This window comes from Salvelinus fontinalis, chromosome 40, assembly GCF_029448725.1.
Source record: "Salvelinus fontinalis isolate EN_2023a chromosome 40, ASM2944872v1, whole genome shotgun sequence".
Lineage (NCBI taxonomy): Eukaryota > Metazoa > Chordata > Actinopteri > Salmoniformes > Salmonidae > Salvelinus > Salvelinus fontinalis.
In genome coordinates this window covers 14487618-14504770 of record NC_074704.1, presented here as the reverse complement: position 1 = coordinate 14504770, position 17153 = coordinate 14487618, and the positions used below count along the sequence as shown (strand labels likewise).

The following is a 17153-nucleotide window of genomic DNA, read 5'->3' as shown; positions in this document are numbered from 1 at the left end:
CTCCCTAAATACAGGTGTGCCAAGCTTGTAGCGACATACCCAAGAAGACTCAAGGCTGCAATCGCTGCCGAAGGTGTTTCAACAAAGTACTGAGTAAAGGGTCTGAACACTTATGTAAATGTACGATTGGGCCGTTGTCATCACACTTCCTTGATTAGTAAGAACTAGGGTAGACTTATAGGACTATTGTTTTTTATGATTCATACATACTTTCCTAACACTAAAATGTACCTAAATAATCTACAAGAACAGAGTATTTTTAAATCAGTTGGAGACAGATGATGACTTTCTTTAATTGATAGATTAGTTTCTAGAACTAGATTCTGTCCTCTCCATTTAATTGATAGATTAGATTCTAGAACTAGATTATGTTCTCTCCATTCTCCATGTATTCTATAGAGTCTGTTGACAACATTCTAATTAAAAGGTATTCAACTGTATTTAAAAGGCTTAAGATGAAATGTACTCTAAACCCAACTGAATGAAAACTCCATGACAAAATCTGTTGGCCAGCAATTGGGAGGGTTTTCAGCAAGGTAGCAACACATGCAGAGTGTGCGTAGGCAAGGCATCGAGATCGGCCCCAGTCTCCTGGTAAAACACAGACCCCTCCTCCTACAGCATTTATGTTCATTTTGAGAAAGTGGCACTACAGGCTCCGGGGAAAAAACTACTTGTGGGTAAAAAAAACACAACACCTGTCTATGAATTTGAGAGGTTACATTTCTCCAGATACTCAACTAGTCTAAAGAAGACCAGTTTTATTGCTTGTTTAATCAGGACAACAGTTTTCAGCTGTGCTAACATAATTGCAAAATGATTTTCTTATGATCAATTAGCCTTTTTAAAATGATAAACTTGGATTAGCTAACACAATGTGTCATTACTTCTTCTTTAAGAGGCTCCTCTGTCCTCCACTCGTTACCTGTATTAATGGCACCTGTTTGAACTTGTTATCAGTATAAAAGACACGTGTCCAAAACCTCAAACAGTCACACTCCAAACTCCACTATGGCCAAGACCAAAGAGCTGTCAAAGGACACCAGAAACAAAATTGTAGACCTGCACCAGGCTGGGAAGACTGAATCTGCAATAGGTAAGCAGCTTGGTTTGAAGAAATCAACTGTGGGAGCAATTATTAGGAAATGGAAGACATACAAGACCACTGATAATCTCCCTCGATCTGGGGCTCCACGCAAGATCTCACCCCGTGGGGTCAAAATGATCACAAGAACGGTGAGCAAAAATCCCAGAACCACACGGGGGGACCTAGTGAATGACCTGCAGAGAGCTGGGACCAAAGTAACAAAGCCTACCATCAGTAACACATTACGCCGCCAGGGACTCAAATCCAGTAGTGCCAGACGTGTCCCCCTGCTTAAGCCAGTACATGTCCAGGCCCGTCTGAAGTTTGCTAGAGAGCATTTGGATGATCCAAAAGAAGATTGGGAGAATGTCATATGGTCAGATGAAACCAAAATAGAACTTTTTTGGTAAAAACTCAACTCGTCGTGTTTGGAGGACAAAGAATGCTGAGTTGCATCCAAAGAACACCATACCTACTGTGAAGCATGGGGGTGGAAACATCATGCTTTGGGGCTGTTTTTCTGCAAAGGGACCAGGACGACTGATCCGTGTAAAGGAAAGAATGAATGGGGCCATGTATCGTGAGATTTTGAGTGAAAACCTCCTTCCATCAGCAAGGGCATTGAAGATGAAACGTGGCTGGGTCTTTCAGCATGACAATGATTCCAAACACACCGCCCGGGCAACGAAGGAGTGGCTTTGTAAGAAGCATTTCAGGTCCTGGAGTGGCCTAGCCAGTCTCCAGATCTCAACCCCATAGAAAATCTTTGGATGGAGTTGAAAGTCTGTGTTGCCCAGCAACAGCCCCAAAACATCACTGCTCTAGAGGAGATCTGCATGGAGGAATGGGCCAAAATACCAGCAACAGTGTGTGAAAACCTTGTGAAGACTTACAGAAAACGTTTGACCTCTGTCATTGCCAACAAAGGGTATATAACAAAGTATTGAGATAAACTTTTGTTATTGACCAAATACTTATTTTCCACCATAATTTGCAATAAATTCATTAAAAATCCTACAATGTGATTTTCTGGATTTTCTTTTCTCATTTTGTCTGTCATAGTTGAAGTGTACCTATGATGAAAATTACAGGCCTCTCTCATCTTTTTAAGTTGGAGAACTTGCACAATTGGTGGCTGACTAAATACTTTTTTGCCCCACTGTAGTTGATTTAATTAAAACACATGGGGTGTGTCTATATATTGAAAAATACACATAACATTTCAAACAATCGATTGGTAGAAAGAACAGATGACTCTTGGTTGACCAAGATTTATTTTAGGTGGGGACAGCACTAGAACATGATTTTGGGGCTCCTGAGTGGCGCAGCGGTCTAAGACCCTGCATCTCAGTGCTTGAGGCTTCACTACAGACACCCCGGTTCGAGTCCAGGCTGTATTTACAACCGGCCGTGATTGGGAGTTAAATAAAGGTTACATTTTAAATTAAATAAAACATAAAACATTCAGAAAGTTCAGACCCCTCCCATTTTTCCACATTTTGATACGTTACAGCTTTATCTTAAAATAAAAAGTGAAAACAGGTAAAAAACATAAATAATTTATTTACATAAGTATTCAGACCCTTTGCTATGAGACTCGAAAATGCTTTCAGGTGCATCCTGTTTCCATTAATCATCCTTGAGATATATCTACAACTTGTTCGGAGTCCACCTATGGTAAATTCAATTGATTGGACATGATTTGGAAGGCACAGATCTGGGGAAGGGTACCAACGGTGAAGCATGGCGGTGGAGGTATCATGCTGTGGGGATGTTTTTCAGCAGCAGGTACTGGGAGACTAGTCAGGATCGAGGGAAATATTAACAGAGCAAAGTGCAGAGAGATCCTTGATGAAAGACCTGCTCCAGAGTGCCCAGGACCTCAGACTGGGGCAAAGGTTCACCGTCCAACAGGACAACGACCTTCAGCACACAGCCAAGACAACGCAGGAGTGGCTTCGGTAGAAGTCTCTGAATGTCCTTGATTGACATAGCCAGAGCCCGGACTTGAGCCCGATCGAACATCTCTCGAGAGACCTGAAAATACCTGTGCAGTGATGTTCCCCATCCAACTTGACAGAGCTTGAGAGGATCTGCAGAGAAGAATGGGAGAAACTCCACAAATGCAGGTGTGTCAAATAAATTAGCTAAATTAAAGTTTAAAAAACTAATTTAAACTCCCTGTTCGAAGACTGATTAAAGTCTGTCAATCACACAGGATCATCTGATTTTGGAATTTGCAGTGTGCCAGCCTTTGGTGAGAGACAATTGTCATCTAAAGCAGCATTGGTTTGGTCGTTTTCGTGCGGGATTTGTACTGTAAAGCCACATTGGTACTTGTGCTGATTCATTGAGTTTGCTGTGTAAAGAAGGCAGAGATACATCCTAATTGTACCGGTAAAGTTCATTGAAACATGTCAAACGATGTTTATAATTCATCCTCAAGTTGTCAGTTGTCTAAATAATCGATAATATTTCAACCGGACAACAGCGTATTCAATTATTCAAAAACAACAAAGGGAGGGCACCAGACGTCAAAATACTGCCCTCAAGCCATAAGTTGTTAATCAAATTTAGAATAAGACTTTAAAGTAACAGCAGTGATGTTCCCCATCCAACCTGACAGAGCTAGAGAGGATCTGCAGAGAAGGATGGGAGAAACTCCCCAAATGCAAGTGTGCCAAATAAATTAGCTAAATGAAAGGGGGAAAAAAGAATTTAATCAATTTTAGAATAAGGCTTTAACGTAACAAAATGTGGAGAAAGGCAAGGGGTCTGAATACTTTCCAAATGCACTGTATACAGCAACACCTCCCCCATAAGCATTCCTGTATTTTCTGTAGATGTTATATCCCTGAATTGCTACTGCTGTATCAAAGGAATTATCTCAGTGAGTTTCAGAGATAAACAGTACAGTGCATTCCAAATGCAATAGGCAGGCAAGTAAACAAAAACAGTTTTCACAAGTATTATTAAACCGACATCAAAATGCAGGTCTCTGTGTGCTTCTTAGGATGTCTGTCAGAGCAGCTCATAGATTACTGCACCTGTACATAGCCCATATATAATTTTGCCCAAACAACTACCTCTTTCCCTACAGTATTTATTTATTTTGCATCTTTGCACCCCATTATTTGTATCTCTACTTTGCACATTCTTCCACTGCAAACCAACCGTTCCAGTGTTTTTACTTGTTATATTGTATTTACTTCGCCACCATGGCCTTTTTTTTGCCTTCACCTCCCTTAACTCACCTCACTTGCTCACATTGTATATAGACTTATTTTTCTACTGTATAATTGACTGTATGTTTGTTTTACTCCATGTGTAACTCTGTGTTGTTGTATGTGTCGAACTGCTTTGCTTTATCTTGGCCAGGTCGCAATTGTAAATGAGAACGTGTTCTCAACTTGCCTACCTGGTTAAATAAAGGTGAAATATATATATATTTTTTTTAAATGTCCAGGCAGGTGATTCACTTCTAACCAAAGTCTTGCAGGTGTTTACATGGTTTGACACATCTGCCAGGTGATTCACTTCTAACCAAAGTCTTGCAGGTGTTTACATGGTTTGACACATCTGCCAGGTGATTCACTTCTAACCAAAGTCTTGCAGGTGTTTACATGGTTTGACACATCTGCCAGGTGATTCACTTCTAACTTAAGTCTAGCAGGTGTTTACATGGTTTGACACATCTTCCAGGTGATTAAAAATCAAATTTCAGTACCAGTGTATTATATATATTTTCTTCACCAATGTCATGAAATCCAATTGCAACTCCTCTATGGACTCGGGGGAGAGGCGAAGGTCGAGAGCCATGCGTCCTCCGAAACACGACCCTGCCAAGCCGCATTTCAAATCTTGACACACTGCTCGCTTAACCTGAATGTGATACTGCCTGGATTAGAACCATAAAATGATGCAGCTGATGATCATTAGATTAGAATCAGGGACTGTAGTTACGCCTCTAGTGACGCCAATGACAAGCATACCCATTACATGATGCAGCCACCACCATGCTTGAAAATATGTAGTCAGTGATGTGTTGAATTTGCCTCAAACATAACGCTTTTGTATTCAGGATATAAAGTTAATTTTGCCACATTGTTTTTCAGTATTACTTTAGTGCCTTATTGCAAACAGAATGAATGTTTTGGAATATGTTTTATCCTGTACAGGCTTCCTTCTTTTCACTCTGTCATTTAGGTTAGTATTGTGGAGTAACTACAATGTTGTTGATCCATCCTCAGTTTTCTCCTATCACAACCACTAAACACTAACTATTTTAAAGTCACCACCCGCTCAAAGGGATATTCAATGTCTGCTTTTTTTACCCATTTACCAACACATGCACTTCTTTGCGAGGCGTTGGAAAACCTCCCTGGTCTTTGTGGTTGAATCTGTGTTTGAAATTCACTGCTCGACTGAGGGACATTACAGATAATTGTTTGTGTGGGGTACAGAGATGAGGTAGTCATTCAAAAATCATGTTAAACACTATTATTACACACAGAGTGAGTCCCTGCAACTTATTATGTGACTTGTTAAGCAAAATCTTTACTCCTGAACTTATTTAGGCTTTTAATTAAATTTGTAAACATTTCCAAAAACATAATTCCACTTTGACATTATGGGGTAATGAATCCATTTAACCCCAGTATCTCTACTTGGACATTCATCTTCTGCTATTCACATTCACATTTCCTACCATTTCAGTGTTTAAATGCTATATTGTAATTACTTCACCACCATGGTCTATTTATTGCCTAACCTCTCTTATCCTACCTTATTTGCACATGCTGTATATAGATTTTTCTACTGTATAATTGATTGTATTTTTGTTTATTCCATGTGTAACTCTGTGTTGTTGTATGTGTCATTGCAAATGAGAACTTGTTCTCAACTAGTCTACCTGGTTAAATAAAAATACATTTTAAATTCAGGATGTAACACAACAACATGTGGGACCAGTCAAGGAGTGTGAATACTTTCTGAAGTCTCTGTATATATAAAACTCCCCCCACCCAGCAATCTATTTGCATCAGTAAAATCTGTTGAAATAAAACCACAGATAAATATACCTAACATAGTACAATCTAATAGCATCAGTAAAATCTGTTGAAATAAAACCACAGATAAATATACCTAACATAGTACATCTATTAAACAATACATCACAATACATTCATCAGAAATAGTTACACATTATAGAGATCCATTCATGGATGTACAGGTCTGTTGAATAAACCTTCAGAAATAGTTACACATTATAGAGATCCATTCATGGATGTACAGGTCTGTTGAATAAACCTTCAGAAATAGTTACACATTATAGAGATCCATTCATGGATGTACAGGTCTGTTGGATAAACCTTCCGAAATAGTTACACATTATAGAGATCCATTCATGGATGTACAGGTCTGTTGGATAAACCTTCCGAAATAGTTACACATTATAGAGATCCATTCATGGATGTACAGGTCTGTTGGATAAACCTTCCGAAATAGTTACACATTATAGAGATCCATTCATGGATGTACAGGTCTGTTGGATAAACCTTCAGAAATGTCCGCTGCTGATTTCTTCCAGGTGTCCATAGCGGACACCCTGGTCCTGTGAATCCTGGCCGTGGACATATTCTCAGTCAGAAACATAAGTCAGAACACAGCCTCTCTATTCTCTCATGTGTTTTCAGGTCCTCTGACTGGGAAAATGTCTTTTCACAATGAGAGCAGTGGTATGTTGTCTCCTCCTGTGTATTAGTATGTTGGAAAGGCTTTTCTCCTGTGTGTATTCTCTCATGCGTTTTCAGACTCCTTGACCACCTAAAACTCTTTCCACAGTGAGAACATTGGAAAGGTTTTTCTCCTGTGTGTATTCTCTCATGCGTTTTCAGACTCCTTGACCACCAAAAACTCTTTCCACAGTGAGAACAGTGATACGGCTTTTCTCCTGTGTGTATTCTCTCATGCGTTTTCAGGCTCCCTGACCACCTAAAACTCTTTCCACAGTGAGAACAGGGATACGGCTTTTCTCCTGTGTGTATTCTCTCATGCATTTTCAGACTCCCTGACCACCTAAAACTCTTTCCACAGTGAGAACAGTGGTAGGGCTTTTCTCCTGTGTGTATTCTCTCATGCGTTTTCAGACTCACTAACCACCTAAAACTCTTTCCACAGTGAGAACAGTGGTAGGGCTTTTCTCCTGTATGTATTCTCTCATGCGTTTTCAGGTTCCATAACCACCTAAAACTCTTTCCACAGTGGGAGCAGTGGTGTTGGTTAGGCGTCTCTGGGTCTGTTTCCTCTGAGGAACTCTTCCCGCTGTCAGAGTCTGGTCTCTCTCCTGCCAAAAGACAAACAGATTATTTAGTTAAACAGAGAGACCTGAATGAAGCCTGCATTAAATAAAATTGTCTTCCTATGAGGTTTAATCTAGACTAGATCCTTCAATAACCTGAGGTCAGTCTTCACAACATTACATCATTAAAAATAAACTTGGTGACGGTGAGATTTAAAAACAAATGATGTAGAACTCCAAATCTAATTTCACAGGGAATGTCATCTTTATAGTCTGAGCAGAGCTCTATAATAATAGATAATGTCATGTTTACAGGCTGAGCAGAGGTCTATAATAATAGATAATGTCATGTTTATAGGCTGAACAGAGATGGTTGTTTGCCATTCTGTGAGACAATTAAGTTGTGATTTTGTGGTGGGGGGGGGGGGACTCTGATGGTATACACATGTTACAGTTAAGCAATAAGACCCGAGGAAGTGTGGTATATGGCCAATATAGCATGGTTAAAGACTGTCCTTAAGCACAATGCAACGCAGAGTGCCTGGATACAGCCCTTAGCCGTGGTATATTGGCCATATAACACAAACCCCTGGGGTGGATTATGGCAATTATAAACTGGTTACCAACGTAATTACAACAGTAAAAATACATGTTTTGTCATACCCATGGTATACGGCCTGATATACCACGGCTGTCAGCCAATCAGCATTCAGGGCTTTAACCACCCATTTTAAAATGTAGCTTTAACATTATATTATCACATAAATTCCTATAGTACAGAACAACATTTTCAAATATAGAATTTCAGTAGCATGCTGCTTAAAAACTACACATTCAATCAAAAACTTTGTACAGTTAGTGCCCATTTTTAAGACAGTACTTACTGGTGGTAATCAGATCTCTTGACTCCTCTGTCAATATGACCGTTATCTCTCCCTCTTTCTCCACTCCAAAAACTGCATCCTTCTCTTTCTCTTCTTTCACAGTAACATCATCCTCCTCTTTCACCCTGAACGTGTCTTCCTCTTCTTTCACAGTAACATCCTCCTCCTCTTTCACTCTGAACGCGTCTTCCTCTTCTTTCACTCTGAACGCGTCTTCCTCTTCTTTCACTGTAACGTATTTCTCTTCTTCTTTCACCGTAACAGCCTCACCCTCTACTTCTTGTTTTACTGTGACATCCTCTTCTTCCTTCTTCTCTTTCACGACCATGTTCAGCCCCAAAACTTCTTTCTCCGTCCAGCAGACCGCCTCCTCTTTAGCAGGGGGAGAATACATCGGTGAGCTCATGGTTGGGGATATTAGCTAGCTAGCTAGTTAGCATGAGCGACTAGTTTAGTGCTAGGCTAACTTATCAAGCTAGTTAGTTGACTAACAATGTACCTATTACATTTAAATGGGGGTAATTAACTAGATGTCAGACGTATATTTAAAACACAGCGGCAAATATGCACAGAAAACAGCCTAAATGTTTCATGTTTCGCCTATGTTGGCTACCAAGGTGGCTGACTCGATGTTGTTGATCCGTTCCGTCCACTAGATTATACGTCACGCTCGCAGCATCGCCTGAAAGACGCACATCGCTGTATGCTGACTGGAGGGGAAACGCAGTTATGATACTTTTTTGTTGTTGCACACAAATGTATTTTTCATTCCTTTCATCAAATAATAATATTATATTGAGACGTTCAAATAGAGCAGTGCATATTTTGAGTGAGAATTTAAAACATACTGTCCTTTACATCTGTATTTAAGGCAGTTTCATATTCATTAATTTAAAGTCACCCACTGGTTGAATTATCTGTCAGACTAGGAACGTTCTGCAGCCTAGTTTAACAGGGATCTATGTTCTATGAAAGCTGCTGGGAGCAAACTGGGGAATAGCTAGAGGAAAACAAACCTAACTGTGCATCCCCAGGCCCTGGTATATCACCAGACTGCATACAAACCTAACTGCATGCCCAGGCCCTGGTATATCACCAGACTGCATACAAACCTAACTGCATGCCCAGGCCCTGGTATATCACCAGACTGCATACAAACCTAACTGCATGCCCAGGCCCTAGTATATCACCAGACTGCATACAAACCTAACTGCATGCCCAGTCCCTGGTATATCATCAGACTGCATACAAAGAGGCACTGAACACTGCACACAAGGTATACTTTACCAATCTCTTTGCAAATGGTGACGGGAACCCCAGAATTATATTTTATGTAGTAAAGAAATTCGTTCAACCACTCAATAACTCCTCCTTTACCGACTCCATTGAATAAAGTACAATTTTTCATGCATTTTTCAAATCCCCAAATCTGAAATAAAGAGCATTTACTTCACTGTACATTCTACCCCTTGATTCAGACCTGTACCTCTGCTTCACACTGAGCCTCGCAGCTGCAGGTTCACTGTACAATCTACCCCTTGATTCAGACCTGTTCCTCTGCTTCACACTGAGCCTCCCATATGCAGTTTCACTGTACAATCTACCCCTTGATTCAGACCTGTCCCTCTGCTTCACACTGAGCCTCGCAGCTGCAGTTTCACTGTACAATCTACCCCTTGATTCAGACCTGTCCCTCTGCTTCACACTGAGCCTCCCAGCTGCAGCTTCACCACATTCTCACTGACAACCACAACATCTGTCTCTGAAATGGTCCATAATATGAGGTCAACTACCTGCCCATTGGACCCTATTCCCACAGGACTCATACAATCACAAATCACGAAACACTTTCTTAATTCAGGCACTGTGAATAATTCCCTTAAAACTGCCTCCATCAAACCAACCTTGAGAAAATCTGCATGAACCCTTCCAGTCTGACTAGATACTACAGAACTACCTCTCTATCAACAATCTGCATGAACCCTTCCAGTCTGACTAGATACAACTACAGAACTACCTCTCTACCAACAATCTGCATGAACCCTTCCAGTCTGACTAGATAGTACAGAACTACCTATCTACCAACAATCTGCATGAACCCTTCCAGTCTGACTAGATACTACAGAACTACCTCTCTACCAACAATCTGCATGAACCCTTCCAGTCTGGCTAGATACTACAGAACTACCTCTCTAACCAACAATCTACATGAACCCTTCTAGTCTGACTAGATACTACAGAACTACCTCTCTACCAACAATCTGCATGAACCCTTCCAGTCTGACTAGATACTACAGAACCACCTCTCTACCAACAATCTGCATGAACCCTTCCAGTCTGGCTAGATACTACAGAACTACCTCTCTAACCAACAATCTACATGAACCCTTCTAGTCTGACTAGATACTACAGAACTACCTCTCTACCAACAATCTGCATGAACCCTTCCAGTCTGACTAGATACTACAGAACCACCTCTCTACCAACAATCTGCATGAACCCTTCCAGTCTGGCTAGATACTATATAACTACCTCTCTACCAACAATCTAATGAACCCTTCTAGTCTGACTAGATACAACAGAACTACCTCTCTACCAACAATCTACATGAACCCTTCTAGTCTGACTAGATACTACAGAACTACTTCTCGACCAACAATCTGCATGAACCCTTCTAGTCTGGCTGTATACAACTACAGAACTACTTCTCTACCAACAATCTACATGAACCCTTCTAGTCTGACTAGATACTACAGAACTATCTCTCTACCAACAATCTGCATGAACCCTTCCAGTCTGGCTAGATACTATATAACTCCCTCTCTACCAACAATCTGCATAAACCCTTCCAGTCTGACTAGATACAACAGAACTACCTCTCTACCAACAATCTACATGAACCCTTCTAGTCTGACTCGATACTACAGAACTACCTTTCTACCAACAATCTACATAAACCCTTCTAGTCTGACTAGATACAACAGAACTACCTCTCTACCAACAATCTACATAAACCCTTCTAGTCTGACTAGATACTACAGAACCACCTCTCTACCAACAATCTGCATGAACCCTTCCAGTCTGGCTAGATACTATATAACTACCTCTCTACCAACAATCTAATGAACCCTTCTAGTCTGACTAGATACAACAGAACTACCTCTCTACCAACAATCTACATGAACCCTTCTAGTCTGACTAGATACTACAGAACTACCTCTCTACCAACAATCTGCATGAACCCTTCCAGTCTGGCTAGATACTATATAACTCCCTCTCTACCAACAATCTAATGAACCCTTCTAGTCTGACTAGATACAACAGAACTACCTCTACCAACAATCTGCATGAACCCTTCCAGTCTGGCTAGATACAACAGAACTACCTCTCTACCAACAGTCTACATGAACCCTTCTAGTCTGACTAGATACTACAGAACTACCTCTCTACCAACAATCTGCATGAACCCTTCTAGTCTGGCTGTATACAACTACAGAACTACCTCTCTACCAACAATCTACATGAATCCTTCTAGTCTGACTAGATAGTACAGAACTACCTCTCTACCAACAATCTACATGAACACTTCCAGTCTGACTAGATACTACAGAACTACCTCTCTACCAACAATCTACATGAACCCTTCTAGTCTGACTAGATACTACAGAACTACCTCTCTACCACCAATCTACATGAACCCTTCTAGTCTGACTAGATACTACAGAACTACCTCTCTACCAACAATCTGCATGAACCCTTCTAGTCTGGCTGTATACAACTACAGAACTACCTTTCTACCAACAATATGCATAAACCCTTCCAGTCTGACTAGATACAACAGAACTACCTCTCTACCAACAATCTGCATGAACCCTTCAAGTCTGACTAGATACTACAGAACTACCTCTCTACCAACAATCTACATAAACCCTTCTAGTCTGATTAGATACTACAGAACTACCTCTTTACCAACAATCTGCATGAACCCTTCTAGTCTGGCTGTATACAACTACAGAACTACCTCTCTACCAACAATCTGCATAAACCCTTCCTGTCTGACTAGATACTACAGAACTACCTCTCTACCAACAATCTGCATGAACCTTTCTCGTCTGACTAGATACTACAGAACTACCTCTCTACCAACAATCTGCATGAAACCTTCCAGTCTGACTAGATACTACAGAACTACCTCTCTACCAACAATCTGCATGAACCCTTCTAGTCTGACTAGATACTACAGAACTACCTCTCTACCAACAATCTACATGAACCCTTCCAGTCTTACTAGATACTACAGAACTACTTCTCTACCAACAATCTGCATGAACCCTTCCAGTCTGGCTAGATACTACAGAACTACCTCTCTACCAACAATCTGCATGAACCCTTCCAGTCTGACTAGATACTACAGAAATACCTCTCTACCACCAATCTACATGACCCTTTCTAGTCTGGTTGTATACAACTACAGAACTACCTCTCTACCAACAATCTGCATAAACCCTTCCAGTCTGACTAGATACTACAGAACTACCTCTCTACCAACAATCTGCATGAACCCTTCCAGTCTGGCTAGATACTACAGAACTACCTCTCTACCAACAATCTACATGAACCCTTCTAGTCTGACTAGATACTACAGAACTACCTCTCTACCAACAATCTGCATGAACCCTTCCAGTCTGGCTAGATACTACAGAACTACCTCTCTACCACCAATCTGCATGAACCCTTCCAGTCTGACTAGATACTACAGAACTACCTCTCTACCAACAATCTGCATAAACCCTTCCAGTCTGACTAGATACGACAGAACTACCTCTCTACCAACAATCTGCATAAACCCTTCCAGTCTGACTAAATACTAAAGAACTACCTCTCTACCAACAATCTGCATGAACCCTTCCAGTCTGGCTGTATACAACTACAGAACTACCTCTCTACCAACAATCTACATGAACCCTTCCAGTCTGGCTGTATACAACTACAGAACTACCTCTCTACCAACAATCTACATGAACCCTTCTAGTCTGACTAGATACTACATAACTACCTCTCTACCAACAATCTGCATAAACCCTTCCAGTCTGACTAGATACTACAGAACTATCTCTCCACCAACAATATGCATGAACCCTTCTAGTCTGACTAGATACTACAGAACTACCTCTCTACCAACAATATACATGAACCCTTCCAGTCTGACTAGATACTACAGAACTACCTCTCTACCAACAATCTACATGAACACTTCCAGTCTGACTAGATACTACAGAACTACTTCTCTACCAACAATCTACATGAACCCTTCTAGTCTGACTAGATACTACAGAACTATCTCTCTACCAACAATCTGCATGAACCCTTCCAGTCTGGCTAGATACTATATAACTCCCTCTCTACCAACAATCTGCATAAACCCTTCCAGTCTGACTAGATACAACAGAACTACCTCTCTACCAACAATCTACATGAACCCTTCTAGTCTGACTAGATACTACAGAACTACCTTTCTACCAACAATCTACATAAACCCTTCCAGTCTGACTAGATACTACAGAACCACCTCTCTACCAACAATCTGCATGAACCCTTCCAGTCTGGCTAGATACTATATAACTACCTCTCTACCAACAATCTAATGAACCCTTCTAGTCTGACTAGATACAACAGAACTACCTCTCTACCAACAATCTACATGAACCCTTCTAGTCTGACTAGATACTACAGAACTACCTCTCTACCAACAATCTGCATGAACCCTTCCAGTCTGGCTAGATACTATATAACTCCCTCTCTACCAACAATCTAATGAACCCTTCTAGTCTGACTAGATACAACAGAACTACCTCTACCAACAATCTGCATGAACCCTTCCAGTCTGGCTAGATACAACAGAACTACCTCTCTACCAACAGTCTACATGAACCCTTCTAGTCTGACTAGATACTACAGAACTACCTCTCTACCAACAATCTGCATGAACCCTTCTAGTCTGGCTGTATACAACTACAGAACTACCTCTCTACCAACAATCTACATGAATCCTTCTAGTCTGACTAGATAGTACAGAACTACCTCTCTACCAACAATCTACATGAACACTTCCAGTCTGACTAGATACTACAGAACTACCTCTCTACCAACAATCTACATGAACCCTTCTAGTCTGACTAGATACTACAGTACTACCTCTCTACCACCATTCTACATGAACCCTTCTAGTCTGACTAGATACTACAGAACTACCTCTCTACCAACAATCTGCATGAACCCTTCTAGTCTGGCTGTATACAACTACAGAACTACCTTTCTACCAACAATATGCATAAACCCTTCCAGTCTGACTAGATACAACAGAACTACCTCTCTACCAACAATCTGCATGAACCCTTCAAGTCTGACTAGATACTACAGAACTACCTCTCTACCAACAATCTACATAAACCCTTCTAGTCTGATTAGATACTACAGAACTACCTCTTTACCAACAATCTGCATGAACCCTTCTAGTCTGGCTGTATACAACTACAGAACTACCTCTCTACCAACAATCTGCATAAACCCTTCCTGTCTGACTAGATACTACAGAACTACCTCTCTACCAACAATCTGCATGAACCTTTCTCGTCTGACTAGATACTACAGAACTACCTCTCTACCAACAATCTGCATGAACCCTTCCAGTCTGACTAGATACTACAGAACTACCTCTCTACCAACAATCTGCATGAACCCTTCTAGTCTGACTAGATACTACAGAACTACCTCTCTACCAACAATCTACATGAACCCTTCCAGTCTTACTAGATACTACAGAACTACTTCTCTACCAACAATCTGCATGAACCCTTCCAGTCTGGCTAGATACTACAGAACTACCTCTCTACCAACAATCTGCATGAACCCTTCCAGTCTGACTAGATACTACAGAACTACCTCTCTACCACCAATCTACATGAACCCTTCTAGTCTGACTAGATACTACAGAACTACCTCTACCAACAATCTGCATGAACCCTTCCAGTCTGGCTAGATACTACAGAACTACCTCTCTACCAACAATCTTCATGAACCCTTCTAGTCTGACTAGATACTACAGAACTACCTCTCTACAAACAATCTGCATGACCCTTTCTAGTCTGGTTGTATACAACTACAGAACTACCTCTCTACCAACAATCTGCATAAACCCTTCCAGTCTGACTAGATACTACAGAACTACCTCTCTACCAACAATCTGCATGAACCCTTCCAGTCTGGCTAGATACTACAGAACTACCTCTCTACCAACAATCTACATGAACCCTTCTAGTCTGACTAGATACTACAGAACTACCTCTCTACCAACAATCTGCATGAACCCTTCCAGTCTGGCTAGATACTACAGAACTACCTCTCTACCACCAATCTGCATGAACCCTTCCAGTCTGACTAGATACTACAGAACTACCTCTCTACCAACAATCTGCATAAACCCTTCCAGTCTGACTAGATACGACAGAACTACCTCTCTACCAACAATCTGCATAAACCCTTCCAGTCTGACTAAATACTAAAGAACTACCTCTCTACCAACAATCTGCATGAACCCTTCCAGTCTGGCTGTATACAACTACAGAACTACCTCTCTACCAACAATCTACATGAACCCTTCCAGTCTGGCTGTATACAACTACAGAACTACCTCTCTACCAACAATCTACATGAACCCTTCTAGTCTGACTAGATACTACATAACTACCTCTCTACCAACAATCTGCATAAACCCTTCCAGTCTGACTAGATACTACAGAACTATCTCTCCACCAACAATATGCATGAACCCTTCTAGTCTGACTAGATACTACAGAACTACCTCTCTACCAACAATATACATGAACCCTTCCAGTCTGACTAGATACTACAGAACTACCTCTCTACCAACAATCTACATGAACACTTCCAGTCTGACTAGATACTACAGAACTACTTCTCTACCAACAATCTACATGAACCCTTCTAGTCTGACTAGATACTACAGAACTATCTCTCTACCAACAATCTGCATGAACCCTTCCAGTCTGGCTAGATACTATATAACTCCCTCTCTACCAACAATCTGCATAAACCCTTCCAGTCTGACTAGATACAACAGAACTACCTCTCTACCAACAATCTACATGAACCCTTCTAGTCTGACTAGATACTACAGAACTACCTTTCTACCAACAATCTACATAAACCCTTCTAGTCTGACTAGATACTACAGAACCACCTCTCTACCAACAATCTGCATGAACCCTTCCAGTCTGGCTAGATACTATATAACTACCTCTCTACCAACAATCTAATGAACCCTTCTAGTCTGACTAGATACAACAGAACTACCTCTCTACCAACAATCTACATGAACCCTTCTAGTCTGACTAGATACTACAGAACTACCTCTCTACCAACAATCTGCATGAACCCTTCCAGTCTGGCTAGATACTATATAACTCCCTCTCTACCAACAATCTAATGAACCCTTCTAGTCTGACTAGATACAACAGAACTACCTCTACCAACAATCTGCATGAACCCTTCCAGTCTGGCTAGATACAACAGAACTACCTCTCTACCAACAGTCTACATGAACCCTTCTAGTCTGACTAGATACTACAGAACTACCTCTCTACCAACAATCTGCATGAACCCTTCTAGTCTGGCTGTATACAACTACAGAACTACCTCTCTACCAACAATCTACATGAATCCTTCTAGTCTGACTAGATAGTACAGAACTACCTCTCTACCAACAATCTACATGAACACTTCCAGTCTGACTAGATACTACAGAACTACCTCTCTACCAACAATCTACATGAACCCTTCTAGTCTGACTAGATACTACAGA

At 40.9% G+C, this 17153-nt stretch overlaps 2 protein-coding genes across 2 annotated transcripts in view; both read right to left on the bottom strand.

The window, feature by feature from the left end:
* LOC129839064 (zinc finger protein OZF-like) overlaps positions 1 to 17153 on the bottom strand; it is a 442535-nt gene that overhangs the window by 69922 nt on the left and 355460 nt on the right. The gene's annotated exons all lie outside the window — the stretch shown is intronic.
* LOC129839083 (zinc finger protein 664-like) lies at positions 5652 to 8945 on the bottom strand. Its single transcript, XM_055906356.1, has 2 exons — positions 8273 to 8945; positions 5652 to 7433 (listed from the first exon to the last, which is right to left on the bottom strand). Exons 1-2 carry the CDS (start codon positions 8676 to 8678, stop codon positions 6733 to 6735), a joined length of 1107 nt encoding a protein of 368 aa, XP_055762331.1. The 5' UTR covers positions 8679 to 8945; the 3' UTR covers positions 5652 to 6732.

Bases quoted from the DNA above. Each gene is read 5' to 3' on its own strand.
- LOC129839083 (XM_055906356.1), bottom strand. From the start codon at position 8,678: ATGAGCTCACCGATGTATTCTCCCCCTGCTAAAGAGGAGGCGGTCTGC. The intron at 7,434-8,272 runs GTAAGTACTGTC...GTCTTTTGGCAG, and splicing joins AAGAGATCTGATTACCACCA to GAGAGAGACCAGACTCTGAC.